Source organism: Monosiga brevicollis, genomic scaffold (genome assembly GCF_000002865.3).
Source record: "Monosiga brevicollis MX1 MONBRscaffold_2 genomic scaffold, whole genome shotgun sequence".
Lineage (NCBI taxonomy): Eukaryota > Choanoflagellata > Craspedida > Salpingoecidae > Monosiga > Monosiga brevicollis.
Genome location: NW_001865039.1, coordinates 3506640 through 3524335, shown reverse-complemented (window position 1 = coordinate 3524335; position 17696 = coordinate 3506640). Strand labels below are relative to the sequence as shown.

The 17696-nt window shown below is 54.6% G+C and overlaps 6 protein-coding genes across 6 annotated transcripts; 3 read left to right on the top strand and 3 right to left on the bottom strand.

Annotated features, from left to right (window-relative positions):
- Window positions 1-2021: 2021 nt before the first annotated feature.
- On the bottom strand, window positions 2022-2852 carry MONBRDRAFT_14080 (uncharacterized protein; the record flags this gene model as incomplete). The annotated part of the gene is made up of 3 exons (XM_001742422.1): window positions 2022-2248; window positions 2392-2563; window positions 2697-2852. 3 exons carry the CDS (start codon window positions 2850-2852, stop codon window positions 2022-2024), a joined length of 555 nt encoding a protein of 184 aa, XP_001742474.1.
- Window positions 2853-3700: 848 nt separating this feature from the next.
- Window positions 3701-6073, top strand: MONBRDRAFT_5489 (uncharacterized protein; the record flags this gene model as incomplete). The annotated part of the gene is made up of 9 exons (XM_001742864.1): window positions 3701-3779; window positions 3866-3960; window positions 4229-4438; window positions 4538-4738; window positions 4846-4933; window positions 5024-5252; window positions 5463-5665; window positions 5759-5827; window positions 5946-6073. The coding sequence occupies 9 exons, from the start codon at window positions 3701-3703 to the stop codon at window positions 6071-6073; spliced, it is 1302 nt and encodes a 433-aa protein (XP_001742916.1).
- A 710-nt stretch (window positions 6074-6783) lies between these two features.
- MONBRDRAFT_22626 (uncharacterized protein) lies at window positions 6784-8157 on the bottom strand (the record flags this gene model as incomplete). Its single annotated transcript, XM_001742421.1, has 6 exons — window positions 6784-6867; window positions 6958-7077; window positions 7227-7353; window positions 7471-7568; window positions 7738-7846; window positions 7961-8157. 6 exons carry the CDS (start codon window positions 8155-8157, stop codon window positions 6784-6786), a joined length of 735 nt encoding a protein of 244 aa, XP_001742473.1.
- A 636-nt stretch (window positions 8158-8793) lies between these two features.
- On the top strand, window positions 8794-12639 carry MONBRDRAFT_22625 (uncharacterized protein; the record flags this gene model as incomplete). Its single annotated transcript, XM_001742863.1, has 17 exons — window positions 8794-8819; window positions 8921-9052; window positions 9153-9225; window positions 9328-9400; window positions 9491-9651; window positions 9754-9896; window positions 9983-10133; window positions 10432-10500; window positions 10579-10701; window positions 10781-10889; window positions 10967-11034; window positions 11112-11204; window positions 11317-11523; window positions 11620-11733; window positions 11820-11915; window positions 12051-12179; window positions 12289-12639. The coding sequence occupies 17 exons, from the start codon at window positions 8794-8796 to the stop codon at window positions 12637-12639; spliced, it is 2118 nt and encodes a 705-aa protein (XP_001742915.1).
- Window positions 12640-13503: 864 nt separating this feature from the next.
- MONBRDRAFT_22624 (uncharacterized protein) lies at window positions 13504-15601 on the bottom strand (the record flags this gene model as incomplete). Its single annotated transcript, XM_001742420.1, has 5 exons — window positions 13504-14220; window positions 14728-14871; window positions 14906-15149; window positions 15241-15349; window positions 15436-15601. The coding sequence occupies 5 exons, from the start codon at window positions 15599-15601 to the stop codon at window positions 13504-13506; spliced, it is 1380 nt and encodes a 459-aa protein (XP_001742472.1).
- A 1045-nt stretch (window positions 15602-16646) lies between these two features.
- Window positions 16647-17546, top strand: MONBRDRAFT_2529 (uncharacterized protein; the record flags this gene model as incomplete). The annotated part of the gene is made up of 3 exons (XM_001742862.1): window positions 16647-16905; window positions 17059-17262; window positions 17371-17546. Coding segments are annotated over 3 exons (639 nt in total), but the record flags the coding sequence as incomplete, so codon positions are not given.
- Window positions 17547-17696: the final 150 nt, after the last annotated feature.

The window sequence follows — 17696 nt, the reverse complement described above, 5'->3', positions numbered from 1 at the left end:
TCTCAACCCGCTTCACATCGCATGGCCGGAAGCGTTAAGCGCGCCATCGGACTGCCATTTCCAGCGTTCAAAACGTTCAGACCTGCACACGAGCACAGCGAAGCACGAAATGGACCGAAACGCAGCGCGCGAAGGCAGTCACCATAATCAGCCATTTGTCTGACATTATCCGCTGTGAAGAAAGTTACTGACGTAGTTATACATGTAAGCGACGTTTTATTAATGTTCGTAGCAATACTTTATGTAGATGTATATTAGGATGTTGCTGTATCCGTCTTTGTGTTGTCAGCCCACAACAATTGTTGTTCCTGAACAACTGTGTAAGACGCTTTTGAGCCAGAACATTGACTTTCTGTCGTTTTCAATACCTCGTTCACGTAGCTTTTTGAAGAAAAATAAACACTTACCTACAGTATTTCCTTCAATTTGACAAATTTGAGCAAAAAATTTGGCCTTGCCTTCTAGACGGTACGATCTGGGTCTGCCGCCCACCTCCCTTGCCTCCCTGCCTTGCCTCCCTGCGCTGCCGCCGCTTTCCATGCCATCTGGGATGCGCCGACGTCCGGCATTTCCTTTTCCTGAGACTTGAACCGGCATTGGGTGGGGGAGGCGGGGTCGAGTTCCCTCAAGCACTGGCATTGTGTGGACGTGGTCGGTGGCTCCGATTGGGCTGTTTGCGTTTGAGACTGACACAGGCCCGCCCTTTCTTCGAGCAGGTGGATCCCATCGTTTGGAGTACCAGCTTCTTTTTGCAACCCCAGAGCCAGTACCCATGGTTGGACAGACTCAGCGCTCAGTTGTGCGCGTCACGGCTGCACTTCTGTCCCGCGCTGATGAATCGTACGTAAATGCATGCTTGGATGATGCCTACGCCCGCGGCGCACAGGCTCGCGTGCATGACCTGGCAGTTGTGGCGCTGCTCTTCTCTTGTTGGGCTCATTTTGACCATGAGCTGGCCAACATGTTAGAACGGTGGCCTCCATCGATGCACTTGGACGCGGCTCTGCGCACGCCCAGCGTCTGCTCGCCCCCATCACCTCTTGTGCCCTTTTGAGCCAGCACCCTGAGCAAACGCTGTATCTGCTCCGCCGCGCAGAGGACGCTGCTGATGCCTTTATTGGCCTCCTTAAAGTGGGCCCTAAAACTCTATACCTCATGGTGCGTTCCACACTGATAAGAAAAAACGCTTCCCCGTGCGCTCTATCGAACCATGCTCGTGTACCCTGCCTGCAGAAATCTACCGCTTCACACCCTGACCCACCACACGCTCGCCCTTCCATAGGACGAACGAAGCCGCTGGGTGACGCATGAGCACTGCCCATGCGTCCTGGACTTCTTTGTACTGCCAGAATATCAGCGATGTGGGATGGGTTTGGAGCTGTTCCAAACCATGTTGGCGGATCAGCAGTGGACAGCGTCGAAGTGTGCCTATGATCGCCCCTCTCCCAAGCTTCGAGGTTTCTTGCGCAAGCACTTTGCACTTGACCACCGCATCGCCATTGACCAAGTATGCCTGCCCACGGCCCGCGCTTCCCTGCTTGGCTTTGCGCTTGGAACTGCAGTCCCCGCTGCAACCCCCTGACCGTGCCGCGCTGCCTGCTGCCTGGAATAGCCCAACAAGTTTTTGACATTCCGGAGCTTGTTCACCTAGCGGCACTTCAAGGGCCGCAGCCGTGCTGACGCCCACGCCCGCCCAGCTAGACTCGTGTACCACAGACTTTTTGATATACCCCTTTGACAAGCGTCCAACGCATCCTTTCTTTTCGAGATAGTAGAACTCGTGTGTCTGTCCCAATAATCAATCAACTCTATATGCGTGCACGGCTACGGTTCTGCTCGATGTGTCATGCACAGGAGGCACGGGTGGGTGGGAGAGCCCCAAAGGTAGGGCGTACGCGCGTCGTTGAGTAGGTGATGGTTTCACTTATAACAAGAACAACAAAAAGAAAACGCAAGGGTTAAGGTTAGGCAACCGGGCCTGATACAATATGCACTGCGCGCAGCGCGCCCCAGTCGTGTCCTCAAATGCGCATGCGAAAGTTTTCCGCAAAGTCGGGGGCACGCTCCACCACATGCTCAAACTCGACATAGCTGAGCTGATGATCTCCATCGAGATCTGACTCTTCAAGAATTTTGTCGGCAATGAGTTCCACCTCGTGTGGTTGCAGGCCATCCTCGTCGCGGCCACAGAGCAACTCGATGGTCTTGATCAAATCTTGCTTGTTGAGATAGAGGTCGTTATCAAAGTCTGCAACCAAGGTGTTCAAGGCCCGAGTGCATGGAAAGGCAAGGATGAGCGGGAGTCTGGCGCACAGCCGGACGGGGCGCTGCACAAACCAGCGAAAAGAGTACAGACGCAGAGGCGAAGCTCGAGCATGAAAGGATACAAACCAAAGATTCGAAAGGCGTAAGAGGACTTGACGTCACGCGTGGCTGTTTCGCTAAAGACGGAGAGCATGTCGAGAAAGTCTTCAAAGGCCAAGTCACCCGTGTTGTCCTCGGAAAAGACCTTGCAGATTCGATCCTTAAAGGGATTCTGAGCCAGCTCAGGCATCAACAAAACCTGCGACCCCCACCCCATGCTTGTTCAGCCTCGCCAGCGCACAAAGCATGGCTCTGCCATGGCCAATGCCCACCGCTGTGCATGGAACACGCGACCAGCGATTCGCTGAGAGGCGCAGAGAGCGAAGGCGTACCTTCTCGCGAGACAGGCGGCCATTGTCAATGCCACCCAGCGATTGATATTTTCGGTGAACGTAGAGAATCTCCTTCTTGGTGAAGAAAGTGACTTCCTGATACTCGTTTAGCTTGTCGGGGCTCAGCGAGGTATCCGAGCTGGTCCAGTTGCCCATGGTTCACGGTGACGCGGGTGATGTCAACCCGACCCCGCCTCCGGCTGCAGGTTTTTTCAAGTTTAACCAACCCCTATTCGCATTCAACCCGAATGAGCCCCACCTGTAGCCAGCCCAGGCCAACACCACCGCTTCTCGCAGAATGGCCCACAAGACACACGACCAAGACAGCGCCATTACACCCAACAACTGGCGGCGCCGACACATCAACGTACCTTCCCGACGTGTGCAGATCGCGAACGCGAACGCCCCCCTGAATTGAAATTCCCAAATTCAATGACGTTACACCCTTACCTGCTTCAACAACTTGATATTCCTCTTCGACTACTGACGGTAGACCGTATACTTCTTGATATATTTCTACATTTTGTAAACCGTTTTTGCTAGTCTATTGACTATGTTACGCTATTTTTCTTCATTATCTCTTGTTTTTGTCACATAATAGTATTGATATCCTGCACTGACTGATCATGTATCCACACCAACATGCTCCTGATGACCCAGGACGCCAAGAGGACCGTGAATGTCAGATATTTTGGGTAATATAGTGTGACTCTTTTTACACTATCGCAATTGAATCTCTGTCTCTCTCAAACTCTCTCTCTCTCTACAGTGTGTGTATGTGTGTGACGTCGATGAGGCATCGCCGCCAGCTCATCCGCTCTCGAGTTTGCTCGACCGCAGCGCATTTGATGCCCGAAGCCTGGTCCTCGCTGGCGGATTGGATTGATCTTGCTTGGCCGTTTGCTTGTGGTGATATCGGTTAGGAGCAAGCCAGAGGCGCGACGGCTGGGTCCGAGGGTTGATAGCCTGGTTTGAGCGTTTTGGTGAAGACACGAGCGCGAGCGATGGCACCGAAACACGGCCCTGGCGTCATGTTGGCGGCACTCTTCTCGCTGGCCGCCTTGTTGGCTCCCGCTGCTGCACGTATGTATCTCGCTCACCACGTGTCCCACTCGACTCCATCTTCAGAGCCATCTCTCACCTCGGTCCTGGCTCCGTGACTTGTACAGTTGGATCTGCAGGCGCGCTTTCCGCCTCTTCGATCTGCAACTCTTCCAGCTGTGTCCTCTCCTGGGTCGAAGTGACTGATGCCACCGTTTATCAGGTACCTTCTGCCTTCCGCTTGGTGCTGCGCCACCCGTTGCGTCCTTGTTGAGCTTGCATGTCGCATGCCAAGCCGTCAAAAGCGTTCGAGCGAAGGAAAGAAAGAGAGAGAGAGACAGAGAGAGGATTGAATTGGTTGTAAAGCAGGCAGCCGTCGAATGGCATTCATCCAGGGAGGCTATAAAGACGGTCTCTGCTTCTGAATTTCTTTTTTCCGCTGACATCTGCCGGCCTAACCTGTTGCCTTTGGCGGCTTTGGCTTGGGTCAGATTATCAACGAGAGCAACGCCACCGTTTGCGAAACAGCAGATAACCTGTGCGATGTTGCCAACGCACTCATCACGTTGGCTGCCTGCGCCCCCTACCAATTTCGGCTCAAGGCCACCGGCGCGACTCCAGAAGAAGTATCCATTGGGCCAGTTTTTGAGCCAGCTGTGGTGGCCACCTCGGCCCCACCCGCCGCCACCATCACCGAGCTGGTGCGCCATGTTCTTGCATCCTCTTCGTCTTACGCCAGGCACCTGTTGCAGTCTAGCCCTGCTCGCGCTCACAGCCTTTTTTTTTTAATTGTACTGCAGATCAGCAACTCGGTAGTAACAGTCACCTTTTCAGCTGACACAACGCACCACTTTGTGGACATGTTCAACGTGACCTTTACAAAATCAGGCGACGTCACCGATGTCACAGTGGTCACGGTTGAGCCTCAGTTTCCTGCTGATCAAGGCCAAATCTCCAAGACCATCACCATCGACACCCTTGCCTCCTCCCAGACATACTCGGTGCGCGCGCGCGCGTTTGATCTCGTCAGGCAGGCAGCTGTACGGTGTAGGCCAACACTTATCCTCCTGCTCTGCTGCCCTGTTGCTTTGCGGCTCCCATGTGTTAGGTGCGTGTGCTATCCATCAGCTGTCACGCACAAATTGGCACCAGCAGCGCATCATCCATTACCACTAGCCGCAACGTCATCGTGCCTGGTGCGTTTTATCGATTTTTGTATGCGTGCATCTCGCCCCGCTCCCTTGGTGCCCTTGCACATGTCTGATTGCGGCACTGGAATCGTTTAGATGTGGACAACACGGATCGACGCACTCGCTACCTCGTCTTTAATCTTTTGCTGATCGGAGTGGCCGCGGATGATTTTGATGCCAACGAACTCTTCGTTGCCATTGGCAGCGCTCTGCGTCAGCATTATGACATGAACGCGGCTGACGTTTCCACGTACGGCACCAGCCTCTCCTATCACCGCCTTGGGCCCATGCAAATCAGCCGTTTGCCTGTCATTGATACCACCCCGTGTGTGCATGCCACCCGTGCAGAGCCAAGTTTGCGCAGCTGGACTTGGTTGCCAACTCGCAGGCCATCCGCTTCAAAGGCCAATTTCAGACCGATTCTGGGGTGGAGGATGCTCTGGTGGTTCGTTGATCGCCATCCTCTGCTGCTTTCTCCCACGCGCCGCCCCGCGCCAGCTCGGGCCATTTATTGTCTGGTCTTTATGAATGCAAGCAATCTCTTGTTTATAATGCTGCGGAACTCTTTGTTGTCGATTCTGCAGGAAGCCTTTGAAGCCATTGCGACGCCCACTACTTGCGATAACATCTTGCGCGAAGAGCTCAAGGTGATTCGCTTCAGCGTTTACAATAGTGACACCTGCATCACCCTCCAAGGCAACGTGACGGCCTCCAGCACAGATGCCACCTATACAGAACGTACGTACCTGCCATTGCCTTCTAGGTGCAGACCCGCAACCAGCCTGGTGTTGCTGTGTATCGGCTCATACGTTCTGTGTACCGTGCTCGCAGCTGAGCCTACGACCACCTCGAAGAGCGACTGGCGCCCCATCGCCATCATTGTGGGCGCTTCTGTTGGAGGTTGGTCCCATGGCCACGTTCAAGCAAACGACGGGCACTCTCTTCAACTCATGCCCTTTGGTCTTGTGTCTCAAATGCTCTCTCGCATTGATTTCCGCCACTCACAAATTCTCCGTAGGTGCCATTCTTTTGGGCTTGGCCATTTATCTGTTTGTGGTCCTGCGTCGCTCATGCTATGAGAACAAAGTCCGCTCCGAATCGCGCGTGGACCTTGGTGTGGAACTTCGCCAAGCCTCCTTGTATTAGCTCTGCACTTCGGCGACCAGTCTTTTTTTTTTTTTTTTTTTTTTCCCCCTTTTTTATGATTTCTTCCCCTTCCGCCTCCCTGTTTCCACTTGCATGCTTGTGCATGCATTGTCTGTGGGGTCGATCGCCGCGTAGCAGATACAATGACGTCTGCCTTGCGTTGACCCCTCCGTGTCCTTCCATTTTAACCCTTCTTGCTTTTGACGGCCAGTAGCTGTGGGGCCTTCCTTTGTCGTTGTTTCGTTCGTTCTGGACCTGCTTTTCGGCTTTGATCATGGTTCCATCTCAACGCTTTGGGTGTGCCTTTTCACCCTGAACTTTTTGGCCTGCGTCAGTTGCGCTCGCCTCTGCGCTCGGCTTTATATTGTTCGCGCACGCTGGTGGTTCTTGGTTTTTGCTTCTTATAAATGACCCTTTAATTCAACCATGCTTTTTTAATGATGGTGGAAAGACCGACTTTCTATTCTACATTGAAACCAAGCTCACCGACGTCAAACGAGGCCGGTATACGCAACAGACCAGAAGGATTGGCTTTGAGCGTTTTCTGGACAAACATGAAAGAAGAGAAGAGACCAACAGAACGACAACGAGGAATCAAAAAGCAGCAGGCACCGCATAGCGGCACGAGAACAACATGACAACACACACAGGCCGTGGCAATGCAACTCCACTTGAGAGCACGCCAGCAGGACGCGCGCCTTGCGCCCAACTCAGATGGCTTTGAGATCCACGGCCATTTGCTCCATCTTGGAACGCTTTGTTGGTGGAAATGCTGCCTCAAGCACTTGTGCAGCCTGCAAAGTACAAACGAGCCACTGGATTGAGCACAGCCTAGACAAAAAAAGAAAATGAAAGTCAAAAAAAACAGGGCTTGGCAGACGCACCTGGGAAAGGGCATTGGCTTTGTCTGACGCGGCTTCGACACGAGCTGATGCAGCGTCTGCAGCCTTGCTTTTGGCTTGCTCTTCAAGAGCAGTCACGAGCTGCTCGTTTTCGGCGCGAACCTAGGGAAGTAAGGTATCCATTAGACCTCGCCGTCGATGCAGACCCAGTGTGACTAATCCGAGCACGCTTTCGCGCGTGCCGGACATGAAGGCTTCAGCGCCAGACAAGAGACAGAAGAACAAAAGGTCTAGTGGGTCCTGGACCGTACCTCGGCCAGCTGCTGCTCCAAGGCCACCTTGGCGTCGCGGGCGCGAGCGTAGCGCTTGGCCAGCACGATCTGGCGTGTCTCCTCCGCAGTCACACCAGACCGGCGCCCATCCGCCATCAGCGATGACCTGTAGCAACCAAATCCACAACATATCAGTTCCCAATAAACGTGCCACAGCAAGTTGGCGTTGTGTGCGCCTCGGCCAAAAGGCCCACGATCGTGGGCGCGAGAACTGGCAACCCACCGACGAGTGGTGCGTTTGCTGGTCGACTCGTGAAGCTTATCCACTTCGTTCAACGCTGTCAGCACGCCATTGTCGCGCAGCAGCAGGTCCAGCTCACTCTATTCATTATGAAAGCAGGAGCCTCGAGATTAGCGAGGTCATGCCCGTATCGAACAGGCAGGGATGACCCGAGCTCCGCCTGAATCCTCCCGTTCATAATCCTTTTAGATCCAACCCATGGGCTTGACTAAGAAGGCAGGGGCATGAGAGGGAAAAACAAAAGCAAACCTTGATGTTATCAATATCATTGCGCCGGCATTCGTCGTACAGCGACCGAAAGGTGTCTGCATGCTCCTCTGCAATACAGTGAGGGCGAGCATCTTGCAACGCATCAAAGCTAACCAAGTGCGATGGCATTGTTGAGGAAGAGGTGCAGCGACAGCCCCAAATTTCACAGTGTACCACAGTGTGAGGGCAAAGATGAATAGGTCAAAAATGCACAAAGACTCACCTGGAGTGCCGAGCCATGGACTTGAGCCAACGATCGGTGGCGGCCAGGAAGAAACGAGCGCGGGGCCCCAGCTCGGTCTGTTTCAAATCCTCATAATGCGATATATCCACCCCCAGTGCGGATGCATTCAGCGAAGACCCCCGACGCGAGCCAGCCCCACCTGCCGTTCCACGCAACTGCTCCAACCGCTGTGCCATCTTGCACGATTGCCACCCCAAAGCCCGCTGCCCCGCAGCGTGACCGCCGTTGAATCAAAATCAAAAATCTCTCTCTCTCTCTCTCTCTTTCTCAAAATTTTGAGGAAATTTTTTAAATGTTGAGAACGAGTGTTTTGTTCAAAATGGTTGTCAGCGAAACTCGACGAAACGCAGAGAGACTGACAGACGGGAGCAGATAAGGTTAGAGACACGAAGCGCCAAGGTTACAAGTTGGTCGCAAAAGTAATGCGATAACAGAGAAAAACAGTTTGAAGTGTGTAAACGAGAGAGGCGAAAGCTACCTGAGCCAATGAATTTTTTTTCGCTTCTAGAGTCACAAGAAAGGAGAGAGAGGGCGCCGCAGCGGCATCGCGTTCTTGATTCAGAGGCGGCAGCGGTGTCGCTGACTCTGGTTACGAGCAAGTGACAGTGGATCGTGGTGTCAGTCACCTGCCATAACAGCGTTGTGGGTGTGGTGGCACCGGTATGTGTCATTCGAGGACAGGGGCGCTGGAACTGCAGGATTGAATTGCAGGCCCCAAGGGCGAGCTGCGTCCGCCTCACCGACTTGATCGACAACGGGGGGGATCTCTCCCCACCAACCCCCCCCGCCTAGAGTTACAGCCAACCTCAGCCATGGATGAAGAGCAAGTGCTACGGCGGTAAGCTGGCGTTTGACGTGCTATCAGCATCTCATGGTGCTGCCAGCTTTTTGACCTGACCCTCACCTGCACTTCTGGCGGACGACCCCTCCCAACCACAGCCGCGCCAAAGCGGGCTACGTGGAAGTTCATCCGACTGATTCGGCATTGGTCGTTTTTTATGAGGTTGAGGCTGAGATTATCGCCGAGCATGGCGGGTCGATCCTTGCTGATCGTACCCTTTGTCAGAAACAGTATGTTCTTGCTTGCACATTCCCAAGCGTCCATCAAGTTTGCCCACCTTTGGCCCCTGGGCCCAAATTTCGTTCTCATGACCTGGGCTCTGGCTCACAGGATTCGTGTACCAGCTCTCACACCAAAGACTGATGTAGCTGCGCTCGCACAACGCATCCTATCCAAGTGCAAGGTGGGCAGCTGGTCTCCCGGATACCTTGACATGCTCAGCCAGCAGTCAGCTCTTCCTGAAAGACCCGCCTACCTAACTGTACACCACTTCCCATGCCGGCAGTACATCATGCCCTCACAGCTGGGCGAGGTCGAGCAACTCTTGGCCTTTTTACAGCAGCGCAATCGCGCCAGCGGTACGCCGCTTTCTTCTTACCCAACCTCTGTATTGCAAACAAGGTATCACCACGGTCTCTTCCCGCTCACCCCCGTGCACGCGTGAACAGGCCACAACGTGCAAGCCGCTGAGCGTGCCGAGTCCAAACGCCAAATGCTGGTACAAGCGGCCGACAAAGAACAAGCCCGCCTGGCGGACATTGATGATTACATCGAAATGCTTTACGACGACACCAAGAGCAAGATTCGCGGTACCGCCCTAATTCTTCAAGTACGCACCGCGCTCAAACGCTCATGCTGCCTCCGAGACCACGGCCCCTAACATGCGTGTCGCCTGTGCTCATTTGTCCTTTGCCACCATGCCCTTGTCCAGTTGGTGCGCTCTCCAGAAAACCTGGCTGAGCTCACTCACAATGAAACCATGCTGGGAGCTTTGGCGCGTGTCATGCGCGAGGACGGACTCAAGTCACCTCAGTTGACCACCAACATCGTCTCCATCTTCTTCTTTTTCTCCAGGTCATTGCCTGACACCGCCTCTAACATCCCTTTGGAGAGATACCCGCCGGTACTCACGCTCTCACTCTCGTCTGCATCACCCTCAGCTATTCGGAATTCCATCCCGTCGTCTCGCACTTCAAAATTGGTGCCACCTGCGTTAAAATAGTTGAACAGGAAATGGAGCGATACACCATGTGGCAACGCGCCATCGATAAGCGACGTCGCAAACTCGAGAAGGGTGAACTCACAGAGCAGGTGAGCCCAGCACTTGGATTGTCCCACTGCACTGGCTCTCGCCTGTGTTTTGCAAACTGTTGTCGTGCGTGCCACCATGGCCAATCTTTTGTCTTGTCTTTTCCCACTGCTCACCCTGCGCGCTGTTTGAAGGATTTGAATGCAGCTTTACACAAGATGACCGAGCAGCAATTTCAGCAGGTTTGAACTGATGTGCCGACGCCGCCACCTTTGTCCTTGCATCTGTGCGCCAGCCTGAGCGCAAGACCAAGGCGCAGACCGTTTATCTTACTTGATCGCATGCCATGATTGAGCGTAGGAGCAACTCTTATATGTGGCCTTGCACCTCCTCCTCAACTTGGCTGAGGACACGCAAACCGAAATCAAGGTCTCGTCCTTTTCGCCCTCTATCACACATGCCCTCGCCGTGACGGCCGTGCTTACGGTGTGCATTGCCCTCGGACAGATGGTTCGCAAGGGACTGGTCCCTCAATTGGTGACCCTGCTGGACCGCATGAACTATGAGTTTCTTACACTCGTCGTTACCTTCTTGAAGAAGCTGAGCGTCTTTGAAGAGAATACCGCTGTGGTGCGCATGCCTCGCCCGCTTTGCCACGACGACCTGTGTTGCTTTTGTGTTTGCTTGTCTGACCCATTCCTGATACTAGATGATTGAGCATGATATTGTCACCAAATTGGCCAAGTTCGTTCCTCACGAGTGCGAGCCGCTCCAAACCACCTCTCTGCGCCTCCTGCTCAACCTCAGCTGCAAGCCTGGTACGTGAACAGCATGGCATGTAGGGCGCCTCCCTACGTTGTCCCAGCTCAATGCCGTGCATGCCAACTCTTGGTAGAATTGCGAAAGCGAATGATCGATGTGGGCCTCCTGCCTCGACTGTCACAGCTTCTGGACGAACCGGAGGTACGCCCTTGACCAAGTGGGTAACCTCTCCAGACGTCCTACTCTCTTGCTCACAATCACCGCATTGGCTTTTGTAGGTGCAGCTTGGGCTGCTGGTTACGCTTTTGTACAACCTGTCGTTGGACGAGGATACCCTGCCATTATTTGGGGCAACGGAAACCATCCCCTCAGTGCGTCCTTCGCCTCTTGCAGCCAGTATCTCACCGCTTTCCCTACTTGCGCGTGCGGAGAGGGAAGAAACATGTGAACTGCCGACTCATCCTTCTTGTCTAAATTGCCCAGGTCATGCGCCTGATTCTCACGTCCGAGGCCGAGTATGTGGAGGTGGAACCTGTGGCTCTGGCCATTAACCTAGCCAAATCCTATCGTAATGCCAAGATTATGTGCGAGGGCTCGGGACTCAAGTTGCTTCTCAAGCGTGGCCTGCGCGTCCGTGATCCAGTCCTGCTCAAGCTTGTTCGGACACTTTGTCAGCACGAGCAAACAAAGGTTCGCCCACATGCTCCCGTGTTGCTATGTGAATGCCTGGTACTCCACTTGCCGATGGTCAAAACCGCCTGCTGCGTGCTTGCCGTACTCCACTAGGAGCTTTTGCTGGACTTTATCGACCCCCTCGGCAAAGAGATCCAAGCATGTCATCAGGATGCTGACATGCTGGTTGAGCTCGTGGGCATCCTGGCTCAGCTAGACATTGAAAATGTACGTGACTGCTGTGCGTGCCGCACATCCAAATGCCGGGTGCGTAGTGCTCTATCCCTGCGGCTCATCGTGACTTGATCAATCAGTTCAACTTTGAAGCATTGGTGACCGAGTACGACTTGATTCCGTTGATGCGGGATATCCTGCAGCCCGGCGTTGCCGAGGATGACCTTGTCCTGGAGGTGCGACCCATCGCGTTGCCGTACCTTGACCCTGTCCTTTGCCTTCGAGTTTGTGCCCAAGGTGGCACATCTCTTGTGTGTTATTGTTTCTTGACGCTGAACTGGGCTGCCTGACGTCTGCTCTGGGATGACCAGGTTGTTATTCTGGTGGGCACCATCTTGTCCGACCCTGCTTGCGCGCCCTTGGTGGCACAGAGCGGGCTGGTCGAAATCTTCATCGAGCTTCTGAAGCAGAAACAAGAAGATGACGAGATTGTGTTGCAGGTCAGATCGTTCACCAACATTATTGGCAATCTGGAGAGAGCCATGTTCTGGGCTGATAAACTGTCAACTTGATGCATCTTGCTGCCCTGGGCCCTATTTGGCATGCTAGATTGTATTCGTCTGGAACAAGCTTTTGTTCTACACGTCCACCCGGCGCGTTGTGCTGCAACACAGCCGGGCCGTCTCCTATCTTTTGGACCTGATGCACGACACCAACGATGTCATTCGCAAGGTGGTGGCGGGTGCCCTGGATATTGTCGCAGAGTGTGATGAGCACTGGGCAGCTGAGATCCGCATCAAGCAATTCCAGTTTCACAACGGCATTTGGTTGGACATGGTGCTTGGCGAGCCGGACCAGAATGCGCTTGACGACGTGGACCTCTACGAGCAAGAGCATGAGCACGATGATGACTTTGAGGCCCGCCGCCATGGCCTGCGTCTGGATGATGAAGGTACGTAGCTGAGGCTTGACCAAGCTCTCGCGCACAATAGCACCGATCTGGTGTCTGGCTCGCTTCGTGTCCGTGGTCATGCGTCCCCACGCCATTGCTCGGATTTGTATCTGTATCTGCATCTGTATCTGTGTCCATGTCTCTGTCTCATTCATTTTTGTGCAACTATTACGGGACATGTACGTTCAGATGATTTGGTCAACTTTGACCAAAACGATGATTTTGTGTTTGGAGCTGACGACGATGACATGATGTCCTCCGGCCGGGCAGTGCCCGAACCCGAATTTGGTCTGATCCGAGAAGGTCAGTCGTAGTGCCATCCAACTGCCTCCCCAGCGGCCCGACGTGTATCCAAACCCGGTGGGCTCACGCACTTGCCCTGGATTTGTGTGTCTTTTCCGACCATATTTGATGTGTAGAGGACGAGGAAGATGAGGACGGTTTGTACGAGTCTCGCTTTGCGCACCTCGTGCCCCACTGAGGCGCTGCGCCGTCTTGCGTCGTTCTTCGTCCCTCCTCCCCGCTGTCTCCAACTCTTTTTCCATCTTCTTTTCTCTCCTGTGCTTCTCTGTGCTTTCACCCTGAAGCAGTGCTGATATTTGCCGCGCCTGAACCAGAGGCTGATGTGTTGCTTCGGGCTGCGCCCGATCACCGTGTCACTGCATTGTCAGCAGCTAGCCCTTGGCTGCTTGCTATCCAGCCAGCCGTTGTCGTGGGCGATTTGAGCAAGGTTGTGACATCTCTTTATTTGTGGCATTAACACATACGCTTCGAGAAAAGCAACTATTGCTGTTAATTGAATCGTTATTTGCTCAAAGAAGCAGCGTTGGTCCATCGCCACTAAATTGAAGGCCTGCAGCTGCTAGCAGGCATCATGATAGTTGAGCCAACGCAGCGGTCAAGTCAGGCTGGCACTGATCAAGAATGCCGGGCACGGCCCGTACAACCAACGCTGTGTGCAGCTTGGCCGCCACGCGAAGCCCGGCTTGACAAAACAAGTCATTGTGCTGGGCCAGAAAGCGAACCAACATGGGGCCAACGTCCAAATCACCACGTGCATTCTGTCTCTCAACAAAGTCATTCCATAGTCCCGCAATTAGCCGCTCGCCTTGAGCCATATCTTGTATTTGGCCCAACTCCTCTCGTCCCATGTGCGCCTCGCGCAACAACGCCTGAGGCATTTCAAGCTCAAAGTCGTTCGTGGCCATGTGTGAGGACTGCAGAAGCCCGGCACGCGCCGTGAAAAAAGGCTTATTCATACAAGTAATGTGCGAGTAAGGGGCAGGGGTGGGAAAGGCTTCCATCATCTTGATGTCATCGTGCTCGCTGTCAGGCTGCACAAGCATGTGGTCGTCCTCTCGGGCAAAGTTGATGAACAGGGGCCGCGAAGAGCGCCAAAAGAACGAATGGTCGGCACCAAAGGTCAAATCAGCTCGCGCAGTCAAGGCCTCCACTTGAGCAATAAGACGCAGAGGCGCTGGTAGGCGACGCTGGCGTGTAGCAGTAGTCAAAGTTAGACTGGTGTCGGTATCGGGACTCTCAAGACCGTCGGCCTGTATCTCGCAGGTATGCGCTCGATCCATGGAAACCTGGTGGATGGATAATCAACTCCACGTGGTGGCTGAGAAAGCGCACGTGGGCATCGCAGTCACGGCCGTGGTCAAGTCTATGAAGCAAAAAAACAACGTCATTGTGGCGGAGCGGTCAGGTCAGACGAGAATGAGGCGCCGTGAATAAATGCCCGCGGTTTACATCTCACAACCCCAAATTGTTAAGTGATGGTGTGACGCAGCCAAGAGGGAGGGGTGCGGAAAGCTGCACGCATATCCGGCAAAGTGTGACGTACAGCACGTGTAGAAGGCAGGAGGTGGAATCTGGGAATCGCTGTAGGCAGAGAAGACATTCACCCGTGTCCGAGCTATCTTCCCAGGCCAAGCGAAAGAGGGAGGTCCACTTGATGGTACGATGAACAGAGCTCGTGAAGAGGGCGTGGGGCGTCTCGACGTGCTTGCGCTTCTTGGCGAGCGGGCTCGCGAGGGGTATTGAATTTCTGTGCACCCCCTCCCACGCAGGCGTATTGCCTGAGCGACGAGTACTTTGCCGGCTCCGGCGTAACAATGGACGTTGCCGGTGCGATTCAGTTTTAGAGGGCTCTGAAACAGGGGCCATGGGGGATGCACTTCTAGACGGGTGGGGCAGGGTGGCTTGATCCTCGCATGGCTCTTGGCTGCGTTGAGTGCCTACCGTCAAGCGCTCGAGGCTTCGACGGGGCACTTGGGCAGCCTGCAAGGCGCGGCGGTAACGATTGCGTCCCTGCAGCAAGCGTTGGGCTCGGATTTGGTGTGCAAAGCGCAGACGAGAGAGCACGGGTCGCGTGGTGATGCCCTCGTCCTTGATGACATTGTGCTTGATCAGAGGGATGAGCTCACAGACGCAGGCATCCGTGTGGCGCTGGGGAGGGTCAGGCGGAACCCCACTCACTCGCTCAATCCGAGGAGTTTGCCCGGTCATGAATCGCCTGTTTAGAAAGTTTGGCATCAAGGGGAGACAGCCGAAAGGTTATCAGAGGCCGCGCAGTGGGACAGAGAAAAGCAGATATAAGCACATACCTAGCTGTAGGTTCCCAGTCACATAAACAAGGTATAAGCTCTGTAGCTGTGACAGATGATTTGGGGCGCTCTTCACAGGCAGGCAGATGCCGCCGCTTTATTTTGTGACCTGAGACGGAGCATGCGGGCACGAATATGAGCGTCTGCCCCCGCCCCACCACAAACAGCATCGGCTGGCGTGCAGCTTGAACGTACAGCTAAGCTCCTCGAGAAACCAGTGAGCGCGAGTCAGCGGGCGCAAAGGACAATGTCCGCCATCGCGGGGATAAAACCGAGGTGGCGGCTTGGGGGGCTCGGGCTCGCCGCGTCGTTCGGCACTGCGAACCGCCCGTTGATACTGTTGCGCTTGCAGCGCTTGCATGCGCGCTTGCAGCGTCAGCTTGTGTTGGATCTGCCTCATATTTCGTAGCAAATAAACAGGTGCTTGCGTCCAACCAGACTGCACCTGCGGCACCTTCCCCGCTCCCTTCCCCGTCGTGACCGAATCCGCCGAAACGGACCCGGTCCGCCCCTTGCGACGAGCCCAAGCGCTCATGGTGGCGCGCCAGCGCCAAAAGTTAAACACACACACACACACACACACTCTCTCTCTCTCTCTCTCTCTCTCTCTCTCTCTCTCTCTCTCTCTCTCTCTCTCTCTCTCTCTCTCTCTCTCTCTCTCTCTCTCTCTCTCTCTCGCTTGTGTGTCACACTATTGTCAGACTTTCGAGCATCAGACATGTGCCTCTCAAAACAGGATGAAGTTGAAGAAATCTCTATTTTGCCTTAGTGTTATCGCTATTGCATCCAGCTGCTGGCATCAAACCTCTGACGGTCTGTCCCCCATACGCGAAAGCCGTTCCATCATGGTCTCGAAGCAGCTTGCAACTTTGTGTGAATCTGAATAAACCAGAGAACATAAACCCGATAATCAGCATACTGCCTTTTTCAAACCATTCAAGAGGTTAGTTCAAGTCAACAAACCCCTCCCTGCCTGCTATCTATGGCAGCCGTCGACGTCGAGTCCCTGCCGCCGATCACACGGCAGCCTGGATGTTGATCATCGGCAGCCAAGGAACGATTGTCCACAGGCTTTCAAGGGAGATGTTGTGGTCTATTGCCCCTGATGAGAATCTTGCTGCATTGGGCTGATCGTCGTGCCTTTCCCTCGTCCTTAGACCCGACACGACGCGACCAAAATCTCTGGTCCAAGCCCACACTTACCCCTCTCTCACACAACCGCACGCCCCGCGTGGCCGAGCTCCTTCGAGCGTTGGTCCTCAATTCTTCCTCCTTGTTGCCTCGCCCCCTTCCGGGCTTTGCTAAAGATCATTGCAAGAATGGACTTTGGTGCGCCTTCCATCGGCTCGGGCGAGCGCAAGCTCGCTGTCGCAGCCCCAAAGTTTCGCATCTTCGCCAAAAGCGGCATCAAAGCCCTCTTGGCCGAGAGCCTGGCAACGGCCGTTACCTGCTTCCTGGTAACTGGTGCTTACCTCAACGCGCGACAGGGCAACACAACAGCTGATGCCCTTGCCGCTGCCATCACCACCGGACTTGCGTACGCCGGTGTGACACATGCCTTTTGCCAGATTAGCGGAGCTCACCTCAACCCCGCCCTCACCGTCAGCTTCCTGGCGGCTCGTCTCATCCGTGTCAACCAAGCCTTTGCTTACATTGTTGCCCAAGGTATACTTGCGTTTCCATGCCTCTCTGCTCCGGCAGACTTGCACGCCTCCGAATTCCTATCCGCTAGCGCTCCACCCGCTTGCCACTCCGCATCGCTGCCCTCCACGACCCCGCTCATGATATGAACTCTCGCGTCGGGGGGGCCCTCCGCAGTGGTGGGTAGCATCGCAGGCACAGCCGCACTCTATGCCGTGACTACCCGAGATGCCGGCATCAAACTTGGGGCTACCATCAAGGGAAGCGACACCAGCTATGGCGAGGCGTTTGGCATGGAATTTATTCTCGGCTTTATCCTAGCCCTTTACGTCATGGCCACCCTGGACCCGGACAACCGCAAGGGTCATCTGCGCTATGCGGGTGGTAAGAAACACGTTGAGCCCCTGGAACGAGCGACCACCAATGCAAGACTCACACACGCATCACGGTCTCGATTGTGTTTTTACTTGGTGCCGCCGGCCCCTTTAGGCATCTACGTGGGCATGGCCTACGCTGCCCTCACCTACGTCGGATTTCCTTGGTCCAACGCATCGCTCAATCCTGCGCGCTCCTTTGGCGCGGCCGTGATTGCTGATGAGTGGGACTCGCATTGGGTGTACTGGCTTGGCCCGATTGTTGGGGCCATGCTCGGCAGCCTGACGTATGTCATTTTCTTCAATTGGGGCCGCCCGGTGCAAGCACCGCGTGTGGCCTTTAACAACGAAGACCTTGCCTTTAGCCCTGGACCTGCCCTCGCGAGCTCTGGGGTGCTTGAGCATCGCATGTAGAGTGCGTGTCAGTGCAACACTCTCGCC